Raw genomic sequence first — 17,674 nt, forward strand, 5'->3', positions numbered from 1 at the left:
AGAGCTGCTCTTAGCCCTGGCTGTCCTCACGGGCCAGACGTACTCCTAGAAGCCACGAGTAGTGAGTAAAACTTCCTGTAAGTTCGGAGTCACCAGAGCATCCATGAAGGTCATCACTGGGTGACCGACTTGTACATTTCATTTTGGATCAGTTTGCTGTGGAACCACACATCTAGAGCTGGAGGCAAGACTAGGAAATTCGTGAGAATTCTCCCAACTGGCAAAAGTGGCAGGACGTAACTGGGAGAAAGAAAAAAAAAAAAAGATTAGGACAAAAATGCTTAAACACCAGCATGTTCATTGTGAACCTGTCTTGGGTAAGAGAAAATGCCCTCCTGATGGAGAAAAACTGAGAAAACAAGACCTTCTAGAAAAGGTATATTGGCTCAAGGTACACAAAACACATATTTTTCCACTGTTTTGGGTTCTTATTTTTAAATTAACCTTAAACGTGTATTGAGTTACACACATGATTACAGTTTCACATAGAGAAAAAGGCACCGAAGTGTATAGAATAAAAAGTTCCCTTTTGTGCCTCTTTTCTCCCCTCAGCCCAGATGTGGCCACACGGCACTGAGGAACCACTTTCTGTCCCAGAGGCAGATGCACCGTTTGGTGCTTGGGTTTCTGTGTATTTGGTTGTTGAGACATTCATAGGCTCCAGTGTTTCTCATACAAATGGGGTCAGTTTATTTTGCCCCCCACCCCACTTAAGTCATGGCCTCCTGTCCATGTCATTGCACATGGCCCCAAAATGGCCCCATTCCGATTCCACATGGAGTCTGGCCTGTAGAAGTTGTCGATGTGGAACAGACCCCACCAGTCACTTACTCAGGCAGCAAGCATTTGTCACATGGTCACTCTGGGTCAGGAGTCCAGGCACAGCCCAGCTCGTGCCTCCAGCTCAAGGTCTGTCCGGGCTGCAGTCTCATCTGAAGGCCCAAATGGCGGAAGGCCCATCCCGAGCCCATTCATGGGCTTGCTGGTGGGTTTCAGTCCCTCAGAGGCAACTGGACCCAGAGCCTCAGTTCCTTGCCATTGGCCGGAAGTCTCCCTCTGTTTCTGACCATGTAGGCCCCCTCGTAGCGCAGCTTAACAGCATGGCGGCTGGCTGCTCCGGAAGTGAGAGGGCAGCCAAGATGGAAGCCAGCGTCTCTTTGTAGCCCAGTCACAGAAGGGATATCCCATCGCTTGGGCCATATTTTATGCATTACAACAACTCATTTGGCCCCAGGCACACTGAAGCTGAAGCGTAATGAAGGGAGTGTAATACCAGGAGGTGTTGGGGTCACAGGGGCCATGTTAGAAGTGCTTTGCCACACCATGCGTGACGGTTGGTTAGCTGTGCAGGTTTTCACGTAACCAGAAATACTGCCGAGACGGAGCGTGTAGGGATTTTTACAAACGTTTCTGCTCACTTGTGCAGGCATTCCTGTGGGATTCAGTCTTAAGAGCAAAATTTCAAGATCGAAGAGTGTGCCGATTTTGTTTGGACTTAGTTGACTCTTTAAAAATTGAGTTTATTTTTATTTTTTTAAAGATTTTATTTGAGAGAGAGTGATCGAGAGAGAGAGAAGGAGCAGGGGGAGAGAGAAGCAGACTCCCCGCTGAGCAGGGAGCCCCATGTGGACCTCGATCCCAGGACTGAAGGGTCATGACCTGAGCCAGAGGCAGATGCTTAACCGACTGAGCCACCCAGGTGTCCCATGAATTTATTTTTTGTATTTATAAAACCATGTGGTTCACAGTTTAAGAGGCATCAACCTGATGCCTAGTCTCCTAGTTCCCTCTGGAAATCAGTTACCAATTTTCTACTGTTTTTTTTGTTGTTGTTGTTTGTTCATTTTAGGTTTTTTTTTTTAAATATTTTATTTATTTATTTGAGAGCGAGACAGTGAGAGAGAGCATGAGCGAGAAGGTCAGAGGGAGAAGCAGACTCCCCATGGAGCTGGGAGCCCGATGTGGGACTCGATCCCGGACCCCCGGATCATGACCTGAGCCGAAGGCAGTCGTCCAACCAACTGAACCACCCAGGCGTCCCTGTTCATTTTAGTTTTAAGTAGGCTCCACACCCAACAAGGGGCTTGAACTCATGACCCTGAGATTAAGAGTCACATGGTCTACCAACTGAGCCAGCCTGGTGCCCCTCAATTACCAATTTTCTTATGTGTCCTTTCAGAGCTTCGTACAAGCTGGTGGAAGCAGACAGAGACATAATCGTTTTCTGGCTCTGCTGTCCAGTGGCAGGCTAGTTTATATTTTTAAAACAGCTTTATTGAGGGCTAATTGTAATTATACGTGTGCATGTATGTAATATGCACACAGTGATGAATTTGGACATCTACATACACCCGTGAAGTGATCCCTGCGATCCGGGTAGACATCTGTCACCTACGAGCTTTCCCTGTGTCCTTTTGGATTTCGGAGGGGGCGGGTAAGAGCACAACCTGAGATCTACCCTCTTAAGTTTCGGCTCACAGTGGAGGATTGCTAACTGTCAGCATTGTGTTATACAGCAGATCTCGACCACTTAGAGTCACTCGCTTTCCTCGGGGGTTTGCATTTTTTCATCGGACAACGTATCTTGTCGTTTATACCAGGGCGAAAAGCCCTCTGTCCTTTCTCATGGCTGCAAAATATTCCTGGTGTGAACGCCTCCATTTCTTAAAGCCCCTATTATGGGCCAGATAGGGCGCTTCTGACCTTTGTGGGTGCCCGTTTTGAATTGAGACACAACTACAATTGCTCCTCCCAAAACCACGTGGTTTCTCCCTAGTTTGTGGGTGTAGATCTCCCTGCATGCGGAGAGGCACGGCGGGACGCGGTCATCTCCATTCGAACAGGAACATCTCTGGAGCATTTGGAACAGTGTGCTGGGGGCAGCTGTGAGAAGTGCTGTGACAGGGACCGGAAGGTCCTGTCTTGACTTGATAGTCACGGTGTGCCTCGGGAACAAGGGACAGGAAAGCGAGGCGTTCGCTCCCGATGCCCCTCATTTTTTTCCATCGGGTGCGGGTCACGGGCTTCTGAAGTTCATCAGGAACCTGGGCTGGAGAACCCCCTCAGCCTGTCCTTGGCTGTGACCTCAGGCTCTTGCCTCCCCACCTGTAGAATGAGGATGATAAGACTGCCATCCTCATGGCGAGAGTTTAAAAGGGAAACGCTAAACATAGTGTTCAGGAAATATCTATTATTACTGCTTTCCCAAGAGTGATCCTTTTTCAAATGAAGTGATCCGGGCTGGCTGGCGACCCGCCAGGTTATGACTGAGAACCTTGAGGACCTCGCTAGGATATCAGGAGGCAGCTTCAGAGGCCCGGTTGACCCTGAAGGTGGTAAATTTGCAATTCATTTGTTTGAAAAATATTGATTGGATGCCTGCCTGGGGCCGGGAATGACGCCTGGGAAAGATGGGCGTGGTCCTGCCCTCCTTATTTGGCAGGAAGCGGCCAGGTGCCTCGCCTTGCAGACAGTTCTTTCCTATCTGTCAGGGGAGGCTCTAAGAGAGTGACCTTGAAGGGCCCTTGTGAGAATTTAGTAACTTCCCCCCAGAGTCTAATGTGGGTGGGGCTGTTCCCCCTGGTGGCTGTCCTCCAGTAGGAGCTCAGGAGTCCCGCTGCTTTGGTTCAATAACCAACCCCTTCCTTGTGGGGTCTTTGGTCTCCAGCTGGGAACAGAGCGTGGGCATGAGAGTGCACGAGACTTGTACCTGCCTGGGACCAGAAGCGATGCTCCTGACATCAGGATGCCCGTGCTTTTGCTCCCCCTGGTGAGAATGAAATCATCCCAGTCTCCTCTAGGGGAAACTGGGACAGGTGGTGTTCTGGTGTGCCCTGGAAGGGGAAACGGGGTGTTGAATGCATCACACCACTTCTGGAGAGGAATGGAGGGCATTCGAGGGGGATGTGCACTAGGACCTAGACTGCTGCCCTTTTTGGGACATCGCTATGAACAAGCTAGACATGGTCCTTGTCCTTACAAAGCTCACAGACTAATGTGGGAGCCACAGACGATTACAAATCATGATGAGAAAGTTTAAGGAAGACTATATAGAGCCTGGAGAGCACGGATCAGGCAGATGGTTTGTTTTTTTCAAAGATATATTTAATTTTATTTCAGAGAGAGAGTGGGGAGGGGGATGGGAGAGAATGAGCACAGTGGGGGAGGGGCAGAGGGAGAGGGAGAAGTGGACTCCTCGCTGAGCAGGGAGCCTGACCTGGGGCTCCATCCCAGGACCCTGAGATCATGACCTGAGACAAAGACAGAGACTCAACCGACTGAGCGACCCAGGCATCTCCAGATTTTTTTTTAAACCTTTTTTTTTTTTAAAGATTTTATTTATTTGAGAGAGAGACAGAGAGAGCATGAGCGAGGAGAAGGTCAGAGAGAGAAGCAGACTCCCCGTGGAGCTGGGAGCCCGATGCGGGACTCGATCCTGGGACTCCAGGATCATGACCTGAGCGAAAGGCAGTCGTCCAACCAACTGAGCCATCCAGGCGTCCCTAAACCATTATTTTTTAATTGTGAAACCAAAACACAAAAAATCTACAAGACAGAGATCTCTTTACTCCCATTTTGTCGTGTAAAGCATTCTTATTTGTCCATGTTGGCTTTGTGTTCTTGTCTACCTCCAACCCGTATGTACTCCCAGTTTGCCCTTCTAGTAAATTCAGTCAGCTTGGTTAAACAGGGTTATTTGGAAAAGACATGTCTACGTCAAGGTAGGCTGGGATGGGCTACAATAACAACTTCTAAACTGCAGGGACTTGAAATAGCAAAGGTGGGTTTCCTCCCTCCTGGGCATAGAGGGTCAGCTTGGAGCCACTGCCGGTAGATCTTAAATATGGTCAGCAGCACGGGAAATGCACAGAGGGCTCTGGTCTCGCACTAGTAATTAAATGCTCCAGACTGAATTCACATGTCACTTTGCTCATATGTCACTGGCCAGAATTAATTACATGGCCCCACTGGACCATAATGGGGTCGGGAAGTGCAGTCCTTTTCGTTGCTGGGCGAAGTGGAGTTAGAAATGTACGGCAGATAGCACTCATGAGCATCGAAACACTTTAAATATTTTGTTTTAACCAAGAGCCTTTAAGCATTCATCTCTTCTCTTTATGTAGGACCAGGACCTTTTCTTTTAAGTCTTTCTCTCCCATTTATCATACAACATCATAATGCTGCATAAACTACATCCACAAAGCACAAGTCATTTATCATTTCCAGTGTTCTGTGTTTTTCTTGTCTTTTCTTTTTTTTTTTAAAGATTTATTAATTGGTGTGCCTGGTGGGGCTTAGTTGGTTAAGCGTCCCAGCTTGAATTTTGCCCCTCCCGCCACTGGGTCTCACAAGTTCTCAGGCTCTCTCTAAAGTCAATAAATCCTGCTGGAAGCGGAGGAGGGGCAGAGGGAGAGAGAGAATCTCAAGCAGACTCCCTGCTGAGCTTAGAACCCAACCTGGGGCTCAATCCCATGACCCGTGAGATCATGACCTGAATCTAAATCAAGATGCTCAACCAACTGAGCCACCCCAGCACCCCTGTTTTGTCTTTTTTTTTTTTAAGTAACTCACTTTTATTTCTCCAATGCAGGCAACCTGCTTATCATATAAACAACTCTCTTGAATTAATATTTCAGTGGTTTGATAGGATTAAGTTATTAACTTAAAGCAACTGGCATAAACAGGTTTGGTAACAGACCGCTACTTTGCAGGAAGCGTACAGCACCACAGATGGGAGCAGAATGGCTTAGTCATATCAGCCTGCCAGCCTGGGTGGCAGGTTCCACTGATGGGCAGCCGTCTTTCAGACTGGCACACTGGGTAAGCCGGTTGGCTTCAAGGGCCATACTGTAGTATGACTTAGAATTCCGGCCTACATTTTTATTTCGCATTCTGGGATGTTTCCATTTTGCTCTCACTGGAGTGTATCCTGGCACAACTTTCTCTGCTTAGATGATCCTGGGAATTCCTACCCACGTGTGTGTCCTGACTGGAGTTGAAGGATGATGGAGAGCAGGAAGGATGTGGAAGAGATTGGTCTGGATAGAGCAGCAGGGGTCCCACACAAGCATTAGGGGAAGTTTGTGTTGAATTCTAAGGGGATTGGGAAGCCACTGGAGTATTTTGGTTAGCGAAGGGAGAGACATGGTGGCAAGAGTTAGGAGGGTGTTATCTAGGCAAGAGATTGTGAAGTCTTGGACCAAAGAGAATGGTGAGAAATGAGGACTTAGGGAAATTAAGGATGCCTTTGTCCCCGTGGTTCTGTCTCCTTGCTGCTGCCAGTGGTCCATTGTTCTGACATGGGTGATTGTCAGGGGTCTGGAGGTAACTGCTGGTATCTAACTTGTGGGCTGCATCCAGAGAGCACAGACTCCATTTGGTCACAATCCAAGTCGGATTTGGAACTCAGGCCTGGGCAGGCGGCTTTGTGGGTGGGGCAAACAAGGACTAGAAATACATTGTGGCTCAGGGGTTCACCTGTTTCACGGGCCACCCCTCCTTCTCATTTGCTGGTTGTTCTCAGGGCTCTCACCTCTAAAGGGATGGCATATCCTGGTCCCTGTCTACAAACGTACTCTTTGTGGACTCGGTGTCTCCTTGACTGGAGATGGAAGACTCCTGAAGTTGCATCTCCAGCCTCCCCTATCCACATTGCTTAGTCAACATCTCAAAATTAACATATCACAGAAGAAGGGATTTCCACCTGCCCCCAGAGTCCGCTCCCTGACTTACAGAGCAGCATCCCTGTAATAGGCAAACACCTTGGCCTCATCCTTCCCTCCTCTTTCTCTCGCTCTCTACACAAGTCCTTTGGGCTCCAGCTTGAAATGAATTGTGCAAATGATCACCTCCACTGTGGCCCCTCTGCCTGCCGTCCATCCCGTCTGTGCCTCCTGTCTGGATTATTTGCACAGTCTTCTCTCTGTCCTCCTGCTTTCATTCCTCCCCTTCCATCTGATTTTCAACATTGCAGCCAGGGGAATCCTTCAGAGAAGATGTAAATATTTCAAATATTATTTTTCAGTAGGCAACGTTTGCGTACGGAGAGAATTCCAAATAGTCCGCGAGTAAATTGAGTTCCCTTCCACGCCGGTGACCCCATTCCCTCAGTCTGCTGCCTTCTCTCCTCAGAGGCAACTGTGGGTCCCACGTGTTTCCGTAGACTTGCAGAGATACTGTGTGCATGTTTCTGTGCATTCTATGAACGATCTGTTTAAGAACAAGTGAGTCTATCCCACTCCCTTGTTGAAAACCTTCCGAAGGTTCTCCAGCAGAGAGATTAAAATTCAAATTCCAACCTAAGGCCATAGGACTCTGCTTATGGGCCCTGCCTGGCACCTCCTCATATCCACCACTCTCCTCTACCCTCAATCCACTCCAGCCATGCTCACTTCCCTTACTCTCTTTCCACTCTCAGGATTTGCGCCCTCGCTCTTCCCTCATGGTAGGACTCTTCCAGCCCAAATAGAATCACAGGCTGTGTAAAGGTCACTTCCTTGGCTCCTCATGACCACCATGCCCTTGTCCTATGTACTTGCACTATTTGTAACACTTATCCCAAAGTGTGATTATTTGTCTTCTCCACTGGATCTTGGGCTCCTTGAGGGACCCAGTCTCTTTTGGTCATCACAATATACTCACTGCCCGCACAGAATGGAAATAATAGTACTAATAATGATTTTTAAAAGTTTTTATTTTAATCACCTGGTGTTATCACAATGACTTTGTTTTTGTTTAAAGAAAAAGTTAGGGGCGCCTGGGTGGCTCAGTGGGTTGGGCCTCTGCCTTCAGCTCAGGTCATGATCTTGGGGTCCTGGGGTCGAGGACCTGGGATCAAGGGTCCTGGGAAATCTCTGCTCAGCGGGGAGCCTGCTCGTCCCCCCTCCCCCGCCTGCCTCCCTGCATACTTTTGACCTCTGTTAAAATATTTAAAAGAAAAGAAAAAGTTAACATTTAAGGGGCGCCTGGGAGGCTCAGTCGTTAAGCGTCTGGCTTGGACTCAGGTCCTGATTCCGGGGTCCTGGGATCGAGCCCCACATCGGGCTCCCTGCTTAGCGGGAAACCTGCTTCTCCCTCTCCCGCTCCTCCTGCTTGTGTTCCCTCTCTCCTTGTGTCTCTCTAACAAAGTCTTTAAAAAAGAAAAGAAAAAGTTAACATTTAAGTCGTTACCATGCTGAGTACCAATCCTACTACTTTAACTCATTTAATCCTCATAACCAATTCACGGTTACCCACTATCCACGATTCAAACAAGCAAATTTAAGCAAGAAATGTTACACAACTTCTAGTAAGTGAATACGCAGGCATGCAGCAACTGAGTGAACGAGTACATCAACCAACTCGGCCTCGAAAAGCGGGCGGCAAGAAGCGGGAGGAGGTACCTAGGGCGGTGGGCGGGGCCTGGGGTACAGGCGCCAATGGGCACACAGCAATGACTGGCGGCTGTCTTGGGATGCCTGGCCCCGCCCGTGCCGCGCAAGGGCCGCTGGGATTTGTGGTCTCCGGTCCGCCTAGCCACGTCACGGCCTCCAAACATTAAGTCCTCCCCTGGTGCAAGGTACGATCTGTATCTCCAAACTTCTAGGTAGGCTCCTTTACTCCCAGACCCCTATTCCTTATTCCTCTTCTTTCTGAGGTCCGTTGGTGTAGTCTCCCGGCTCCGCGGGTCCCGCACTCAAGGTGGGGTCTCTCGGTGTTCTGTCCTCCCAGCCCGTAGCCAACTAGGTATCGTCTTCTACGTTCACCAATCCCCCCCCCGCATCCTTCGGTATGGCCTCTCCCGCCACACCCCCCTGAAGCTGCTGCGCGAACGTCCCCTCAGTTCCTCCCCCTGTAGCTCGAGCCGCCCAGAGTATCTTCCAATGGCCGTGTTCCCCGCCCCACACACCCTCTCCGTTTCCTGAGGCTCCCCCGGCCCTGTTTTGGTACAGCCCGGCCACGCCCCCTCGCGGACGCTCTTGGTACGCGCCGCGCTCCCCCGCTCGCCGCAGTGGTTTGGCCGCGGCGACCCCTCTCCAGCGGCGCGTCCCCCGCGCTTGGTACAGCCCTGCCCGTCTCCCCCGAAGCCGCGCGCCCGCGCCCCTCAGTCGGTGGAGCCTGCAGCCCCCCGTGTGGCCCGTGGCAACCCCCAGCCCACTCGGCCCGTGCCCGCCATGGTCCGTCCGCGCCGCGCTCCGCACCGCTCCGGTGCTGGGGGCCCCCTCGGGGGTCGCGGTCGCCCCCCCGCGGCCCCTCACGGTGCGCGCCGCCCGCTCGCGCTCCTGGCCGGCCAGCCCTCGCGGCCCGCAGCCGCCGCGGATCCGGGCCCGCTCGGCCCCTCCCATGGTGAGCCCCCCGCCTTTTTTCCAGAGCCTTCCACGGCCCCGCCCCCGCCGGCCCCTCCCCCGGGCTCGGGTCTTTGTCCGCGGCCCCCTCCTCTCTGGGGTCTCCGGGTGGCCCTAGGGGTGGTCCCGAGTTCCCCCGTAGAACCCCCCCCCGGGTGGTACGCGCCGAGCTCTCCCCTTTGTTGCGCGTTTGGGCTGGGGTGGCGGGGGTGGGGTACGGGGGCGGGGAGGGCTCAAATTACTGCTGACTCCGCGTCCCGATTTAAACGCGGGGTGGGGGGCGGGCGCGCTGCGTGCACGCTGGTTTTTCCAATTGGAAAGTTGGGTCTCTCTTCGGGAAGGAAATCTGGAAATGGTGGGGGGTCTGAGGGGCCGCGGCGAGAGGGGCCCGCGTCTTAAACTCGCGTGCCCAGGTGTTGCACCTGGGGGTGTTCTTCTCCGGGCCCGCGCGGGCCCGCACGGAGCCCGTGGCGTGCGCGCCCAGGGTTTGCACGCCCGCCCAGATAAGGGAAGCCCGTACGGAGTGCAGCAGGCCCCAACGTAAACACCTGGCTTTGCAGGTACATTAACTACACCTGCTTCCCCAGATCCAAATTACGCACGCAAAAACGTTCAGGCGTACTTGGAATAATAGTAAAACTGCACATCCTGGCGTTTCACGCTCGCCCAGATGTGCGTCTTGCCCTAGGCTGGCTCTGGAGTTCACTGCTTCCCTCCACTGCCCGGTCGTTGCGCATGGCATGCCGCTGTGGCGGCCCCACACGAGCCTTAAAGAGGCTTCCTGGGCTCTTCAATGTAGATATCAAGCCTCTGAACGCCTCCCACAACTTACACGTATCCCTTCCCTCCACTGGCTCGCCCCCCGAGTTCAGCAGTCTCATTTAGTTGTCAGCGTTTCCGGGGTCTTTAAATGTGCATGGTAAGGCTTTCGATCTCCGGAGTAGGAAACAGGCTTCCCTGTAAACAATTTACACGTCAGAGGCACAGGCAAATTTTGCACATACTTGCCCAGCTGGGAGAGTTCCTCTGGGATTGCAGTTAAGCCTAGCCCCTCACTGTCCTCCACTTTGATGGGCGCACCTGCTTGTTGCAAGCAGACCTGAGCTTTTGGGTAAGTGTTCCTGGTGCTTACACGTCCTAGACCAAAACATCTTGCAGGTGCTGCGGGGTCAGCTCGCCCTCCCAGACAAAGCCGACTTTAAACACATGCGTCCTTGAGCGCATTTGCCAGGATCCGCAAAGGCCTTTTGGCTGTGTGCTCTGAGCAGCTATTGTTAGACTCTCTGTGCCCCACCTGTGGCACCTGTAAACCGAGGGCTTCAGCCCCTGTCCTGCATTTCAGACGCCATCCGGCCCAGGACACGCACCAGCACGTTCCTACAGCCGGATGCTCTCTAGTTTTCTTCCTGGTTTGATACCACTGCCCAAATTCCAGGATCACCTGCCCAGATCGAGGACATGCTGGCTCAGGTTTTTCTGTTTACTTTTGAAGCCCCCACAAAATACTTTTCCTGCCTGTCCTTCTGGGACGGGAGACATCTGTGTGCTTTGTAGGAAATGTGGAGGGTGCCCATCAGTAGTATGATGAAAAGTAACAACTGTTACTTCTTTTGCTGCTTGGAGGCATTTACGAGGGAGGTTTTCGGGGCTTTCTTGCTGCCAGCCTGTTCCAGAGCCTTACCTTGTTTGCTTTGAGATGTTTTGGGGTTTAAAAAAAAAAAAAAAAAGATAGCTGGGAGAGTGCCCTGGGAAGAGTAGAATGTGGAGCTTTCCTTGGCTTTGTTGCTGGAACGTTCTCCGGGTGTTCGGCAAACGCTCTTGAGATCTAGTTTGAGACCCTCCAGGTGGTGGTACACTGCCTGTTCCAGAAGTGTCCCCGCCTCCCTGGGTGGCTCTGTGTGCTTTATCTCCTCCCCGCTGAGGTCAACCTGGTGTGGTTGCAGCATGGGGTCTGCAGGGCAGGAGGGCCGGTGACCCCCCTGAAAGGCTTGGCGGGAGCTGGAGGGGGAGGGTCCGTCTGGACTTGTCTTGAGGGCCACGCGGAGCTTTGGGAGAATTTTGAGAGGGGTTGGGGGGGGGTGTGTGTCGTGGCAAACCAGTGCGCCAGGCAGCTAGCCGCGGTGCGGGCTGGCCTGTGCGTGGTGGAGGCCCTGGGCCCCCAGAGAGTTGTTCTTGGAGTTGGATGGGGACAGAGGGACTAAGAATTGGCTTAGGCCAGGGGCGAGAGTGGATGGCATCTCCTGAAGGGGGTGGGAGGGCGTTCAAGGCCGAGCGCGCAGCTGGAGCGTGGTCTGGAGGAGGAAGCGGACCAGTGTGGTGGTGCTGAGGATGGTCTGGGGGGCTCGGGTTCTGGAGTAGCGCCAGGAAAAGCGCGTGGAGGCCAGCTGCTTGGGGTCTTGACCCCTGGGAACGGGCTTCGGATGTGGTTCTGGGAGTTGCCGAGCAGGGGATTGGGGTCTGAACGTTGCAAGGTATGTTGGTGGGGGATAGCCTGCCCTTACGGGTCCCTCAGCCTCAGTTTCCCTGCTCCCCTCTGCTGCAGCAAGGTGCTCGGGTGTTCGGCGCCTTGGGTCCCATCGGGCCCTCCTCGCCCGGTCTCGCCCTCGGGGGCCTGGCCGTGGGCGAGCACCGGCTCAGCAACAAGCTGCTGGCCTGGAGCGGCGTCCTCGAGTGGCAGGAGGTGAGCTGTGGCCGGTCTCCTGTGAGTCCCCACGGGGGCTGGGGTCTGGCCTCTGCGGGTGGGGCAGGCTGGGGCATCTGGGTCGTGTCCAGTGACCCCTCCTGCTCCCACGACAGAAGCGCCGACCCTACTCAGACTCCACCGCGAAACTGAAGCGGGCCCTCCCTTGCCAGGCCTACGTGAACCAGGGCGAGAACCTGTGAGTAGAGGCGGGCGCGTGGGTGTCGGGGCGGCGGCGGCGGCGGGGGGCTCCCCTGACTCTTTGCCCCCCCCCCCAGGGAGACTGACCAGTGGCCCCAGAAGCTGATCATGCAGCTCATCCCGCAGCAGCTGCTGGTAAGACCTGCCTCCGGTCCCCTGTGGGCCCGCAAGCCCCTGCAACCCCCCCCGCTGCCCCCACCCCCTGCAGTGACCCAGGGGTCCCCTTGTTGCCCACAGACCACCCTGGGCCCCCTGTTCCGCAACTCCCAGCTGGCGCAGTTCCACTTCACCAACAGAGACTGCGACTCCCTCAAGGGGCTTTGCCGCGTGATGGGCAACGGCTTCGTGAGTAGCGGGGTTGGGGCCCCTCCTGAGCGCGTGAGGACCTAGCACAGCGGGAGGTGGGGGCCTGGGGGGCACGCTCTCTCCGTGGCATCTTGGTCCCTCTGGAAGTGGGGGTCTCAGGTAGAGCAGCGTCTGCGGGACCACCCTGGCTGGGGCGGCGGGGGGCGCAGTCGGGGGCGGAATGTTCTGGGCGAAGGCTCCTTCCTGCTCCGGCAAACAGGGCTAGTGCCCGGATTCCCTCTGTGGGGCTGTTACGAGGAGTAAGTTTGTGCAAAGTGCGCGGGGAAGTGATTTGCGTGGGTGGCAAAGGCCCGCTGGCCGCGAGCCGGGGAGACCATGGTGCTGGGCCGCCAGGACGTCAGTCTCAGCCTGGTCTCTGCAGCCCCTGTGGTCTGGGCCTCATTGCATCTGCCCCCGGTTTTGGCAGAGTGGTTGGGTTGTGGAAGGTGCCGGTGCGGGAGACATGCGAGAGTAGGTTGTCTGCCCAGGACACGATGGGGCTGAGCTCTGGGGTCCCCTCCAGTCCCTGGTTCCTTTTGGGACCAGCACCCCTCCGGCCCCCTCCTATCTTCGGGTCCTGTCATGACCTTCTGTGTCCAGGCGGTTCCTGTTCTGTCAGGGGCTGGACAGACAGGGGTTGTGACTGGTGCGGTGTTGACTCTTGGGGAAGAGACTGGTCCCCTTAATTCACCACTTTGCAGAGGGCCTGCTCTGTGCGTGGCCAGCGAGGCCCCCAGGCTGTAGGGAAGGCCAGCGTCTGCACACCTCCCGTGCCCCCGGCATGTCCCATGCCTGGTCCTACCAGTAGCTCTGGGAGGACCCGCTGCACACGGGTCCAGAAGGTGCGGGGGACAAGTTCCCTGAGCAGGTGGCCCCTACGCAACAAGAGCCGGCCGGACAGCCTGGGGAGTTCTCTGAAGCGCATGCCCCTTCGGTCCTGACAGCCGCCACCGAGGGCTCTGTCGGACTCCTGGTTTCCCAAGTCCCACCGAGGAGGCACTAGGATCTCATGTGACAAATGTTTATGTGGCGCGGACTGTGGAGGCTACTGTGAGGCCATTTTACAGATGGGAAAACTGAGGTCCAGGAACACGAGGTGATTGGCGTCAGGTGACAAAGCTGGGACCAAGCAGAGCTGGGTTTGCGCTCAGGGCCTCCTTGGAGGCTGTTCTGGCCCTGCTGGCAAAGGCAGGTCCTGCTCTAAGGGATGGGACTGGCATTAAGAGGGGGACTTGAGTGGGAGATGGAGCCCCAACCCCAGATTCACCAGGTGGGGGAAGACCCCAAAGCGCACGCTCGGAGGGGCATCCGGCCCCTTGGGCTGCCCCGGGGCCCCTGACCGCCTGCTCCCCTCCCCCAGGCGGGGTGTATGCTCTTCCCCCACATCTCCCCCTGCGAGGTGCGGGTGCTCATGCTGCTCTACTCGTCCAAGAAGAAGATCTTCATGGGCCTCATCCCCTACGACCAGAGCGGCTTCGTCAACGCCATCCGGCAGGTCATCACCACGCGCAAACAGGTGTGCCGCGGCGCCCAGGCCAGCCCTCGGGTCCCCAGACAGCGGGTGGGTTGGTGAGGCCTCGAGAGCATGGGGCCTGGTAGGGGTCCTCATGGAGCGGGGCACGGACAGGGACGTGCCAAGGCAGGCTTGGGAGCGCTGCACGTGGCTGGAAGGCTCTGGAGGGTGCTGTGTGTCTTGACTCATCCCTTCCAAGTTCCTTGTGAATAAGGTCGGTCTTGCCCCTCGTGTTCAGCTGTGCAGCAAACTATAGGGCTGTCTAGTTCTTAGAGGCTGACCCTGTGGGCTTGGTACCCCAGGTTGAGCATCAGAGACTGGTTCCAGGGCGTTCAGGAATCCCGGGAGGTCTGTGAGCAGGCGGAGGGCAGGGCCAGCACCGGGGAGTCCTCTGGGGCTGCCAACAGCCTGGAGGCTGAGGAGCCAGGAAGGAGGCTGGATCGAGGCTCATGGACGGCTGGGAGGCTGCCCAGTGGCGGCCTCTGTGGTGCTTCTGGCTACCAGGCCCCCTTTTCTGCTTCCACAGGCCGTGGGCCCTGGCGGTGTCGCCGGCCCGGTTCAGATCGTCAACAACAAGTTCCTGGCATGGAGCGGCGTCATGGAGTGGCAGGAGGTGAGTCTGGGGTGGGGGGTCCTGGGGGACCTTGAGACCAGCGCGTCCTTCCTCACTGGGGTGCCTCCCCACTCCTGATGGCACCCTCTTCCTCTCCCCAAAAGCCCAGGCCTGAGCCCAACAGTCGGTCCAAGAGGTGGCTGCCCTCGCACGTCTACGTGAACCAAGGGGAGATCCTGTGAGTGGGGGGCAGGGGGGCCGGGAGGCCAAGGCAGGGTCCCGGCGAGACCCAGCTTCGTGACCCTCATCCCCTTGGGGCCCCCCGCAGGAGGACCGAGCAGTGGCCGAGGAAGTTGTACATGCAGCTCATCCCGCAGCAGCTACTGGTGAGTGCGAAGCAGGGGCCCTTGGGCTGGCCGCGGCGCTTCCCCGGGGAGGGGACCCAGGGGTTGGCAGATGGACAACGTTCTGAAGTGCGGGGCCTGCGGCTGGCCGGCGCGACGAGCACAGGCAGGTGGACGCAGACAGTGGCTGGGGTTGGGGGGCCGCCCAGGACGCGTCTGCGGTGGTAAGTCCGTGCCGCCAGCGTGGGGACCGCGCAGAGGCAGGGCCCCGGGTCACGGAGCTGCCCCGGCTGCCCGCAGACCACCCTGGTGCCGCTGTTCCGGAACTCGCGCCTGGTGCAGTTCCACTTCACGAAGGACTTGGAGACGCTGAAGAGCCTGTGTCGGATCATGGACAACGGCTTTGTGAGTGCGGGGCGGGGCTGTGGGGCCAGCAGATGAGCGACAGGGATCGTTTCTCCACGGCGGCGGCGGCGGGGGCGGGGCGCGTCATGGTGGTCCCGGTGGCCGCAGGCTGGCCTTGCGTCTGGACGCGTGCTGGCTCCTAGTCCACGGACTCCCTCGGGGCTCTGCGGTCCTGACCCCACTTTACAGATGGGGAAACTGAGGCCCAGAGGCAGGCCCCGGGTTCGCTCAGCGCACGGAGGGGCGGATACCACGGAGCGCAGACCCGCTGCTCCCAGGTTCCTGCTCTCCCTGGGGATAGGGAGCCACTGGCCTGCAGGTTTACCATCGAAAACTCGAGGCTCCCCCGGACCCCTTGCCAGGCAGGGAGGTCTGTCTGCTTCCAGCCGGGGCCCTCAGAGCACTGGGTTCTCTGCCAGTGGGTCTTGGCCTCACTTTCTCCAGCAGTGAGGGGAGGCAGGTATCCTCCAGGGCTAAGGAAAGTGCAGCGGTCACTGCATTCTTGTGGGTGTCGCTGCACCTGGCCAGCGTCTGTCCCGCAGCTGGACTATCACCGCCGGGCGAGGGTCTCTGCCAGCGGGCTGTGGGTTTCTTCCACGTTCAGAGTTCGCGTTCTTTTGGTCCTTGCGCTCTGCTGCGGGCTCCGGTCGGTGCCCTCAGGAAGGGCTTCCACCGGCCACCGCTGCCACAGCTGTCCCCCGAAGGGGCACAGAGGGACCGCAGAGCCCCTTTGGCACCAGGGGCCTGCGAACCCTCTGGCTCCATTTGATCACCTGCGAGGTGGGGGTGGGGACCCCGGGCCAGGGGGAGCAGGGGTCGGTGTAACAGCTGGAGCCCTTGGTCCACTCCCCAAGCTGGCAATGCGGTGGCCACAGTCGGCTGTGGAGGGCTCATAGGGCTTCGGCCACTCTAGGACTGCATGTGGGCGACTGTAGGGCTGGGCTTCCGGGGGCTGGCAGGGCCTGTGCGTCTCATGTGGCTGCGGTCAGTCAAGGTCAAGGCCGCCCTGTGCGCTCGCTGCCAGTGGGGTGCTTGACCGTGGGCGCTGCCATCTTCAGGGCCCCTTGATGCAGAGTCCATGGGTCCCCGAGTGGGAGTGACACCAGGGCTGCGAGGATAGCCGTCAGGATGCGCTGGCACAAGGTGGCCTGTGTGGGTGAGTGTCTGCCGCGCTTGGCCAGACGCCCACACCCCGCTGCGCCCCCCAGGCCGGCTGCGTGCACTTCTCCTACAAGGCGTCGTGCGAGGTGCGCGTGCTCATGCTGCTGTACTCGTCGGAGAAGAAGATCTTCATCGGCCTCATCCCCCACGACCAGAGCAACTTCGTCAACGGCATCCGGCGCGTCATCGCCAACCAGCAGCAGGTCCTGCAGCGGAACCTGGAGCAGGAGCAGCAGCAGCGCGGGGTGAGGCCGGGCTCCCTGCCCCCCAGCCCCCACCTCCCAGCTCCCCTGCCCCCCAGCACCGTCCCTGCTGCTGACATTGCCTCCCTGCCTTCCTCCCCGCAGATGGGGGGGTAGTGGCCACCCCCAGGCTGGGCCCCTCCAGGAGTCACAGACGAGGCCCCTGCGGAAACTGGTGAGTGGCACCCAGCTCCGGGGGCGGGGGGGTGCGGTTCTGATGGGTGTGGAGTTTAGGGAGCCAGAGCATGGCCCTCCCTGGCCTTGAGACCAGAGCAGAGAGGCAGGTTCAATCCCACTGGTCCCAGGAGGTGACGGAGCTTCGGTTTCAAGGCCATGAGCCCGGGCCAGCCCCTCCCACGATCCTCCTGCCCGCAGGTCAGATGCCTCAGAGCAGGGACCCCTGGGGATGGCAGCTGCCCAGCGAGATGGAGGACCGCGGCCGGAGAGGTCTCCAAGGACGGTCCCCACCCCTGTACGTGTCCCCAATAAAGTCTTTTAAAAGCCCATTGGCTACCAGGCTCTGTGTCCAGATGCCTTGGGAGTTGGCGGGGGGGGGGGGGGGACTGTCGAGCCCAGCCCACCCCCAGGTTTGAGTCTTTGAGCTGCCGGGGACCGGGAATGCGCGTTTCTCACGGATTTCAGAGGGAGGCCACTTCTGAGATCAGTCACCAGAGCCGGGAGGAAACCGCATACTTCATGGAGCTGCCCTCAGTGGCTGGTCCGTCCCTGGTGAGCCATGGCCGGTGGCCTGTCCTCCCTGCAGCCGGCCGGCCGTGTTCTGGGACCCCATCTCCTCTCCTCCGTCCCTGTGGGTTCATCAGGCTGCACCTGGCTGGCAGCACACACAGGCTGGGCCCGGACAGTAGCAGGACCCCCTTCCCCCCCCACCCCTCCACTGCTCAGCTCC

The 17,674-nt window shown here is 57.0% G+C and overlaps 1 protein-coding gene across 2 annotated transcripts; it reads left to right on the forward strand.

Moving 5' to 3' along the window:
* The first annotated feature begins 8,587 nt into the window (after positions 1-8,587).
* Positions 8,588-17,278, forward strand: PTOV1 (PTOV1 extended AT-hook containing adaptor protein). 2 transcript variants are annotated; one of them, XM_032839013.1, is made up of 14 exons: positions 8,588-8,679; positions 8,931-9,324; positions 11,866-12,003; positions 12,120-12,202; positions 12,282-12,339; positions 12,442-12,549; positions 13,910-14,065; positions 14,589-14,675; positions 14,780-14,853; positions 14,944-15,001; positions 15,260-15,364; positions 16,573-16,770; positions 16,873-16,942; positions 17,143-17,278. In XM_032839013.1, exons 2-13 carry the CDS (start codon positions 9,322-9,324, stop codon positions 16,882-16,884), a joined length of 1,080 nt encoding a protein of 359 aa, XP_032694904.1. In that variant the 5' UTR covers positions 8,588-8,679; positions 8,931-9,321; the 3' UTR covers positions 16,885-16,942; positions 17,143-17,278. The 2 variants fall into 2 exon arrangements, with proteins under 2 accessions (XP_032694904.1, XP_032694905.1); XM_032839014.1 differs by lacking the exon at positions 8,588-8,679 and adding an exon at positions 8,758-8,767.
* The last annotated feature ends 396 nt before the right edge of the window (positions 17,279-17,674 follow it).

The sequence above is a fragment of the Lontra canadensis genome, unplaced genomic scaffold (assembly GCF_010015895.1).
Source record: "Lontra canadensis isolate GAN:19392208 unplaced genomic scaffold, GSC_riverotter_1.0 scaffold107, whole genome shotgun sequence".
Classification (NCBI taxonomy): domain Eukaryota; kingdom Metazoa; phylum Chordata; class Mammalia; order Carnivora; family Mustelidae; genus Lontra; species Lontra canadensis.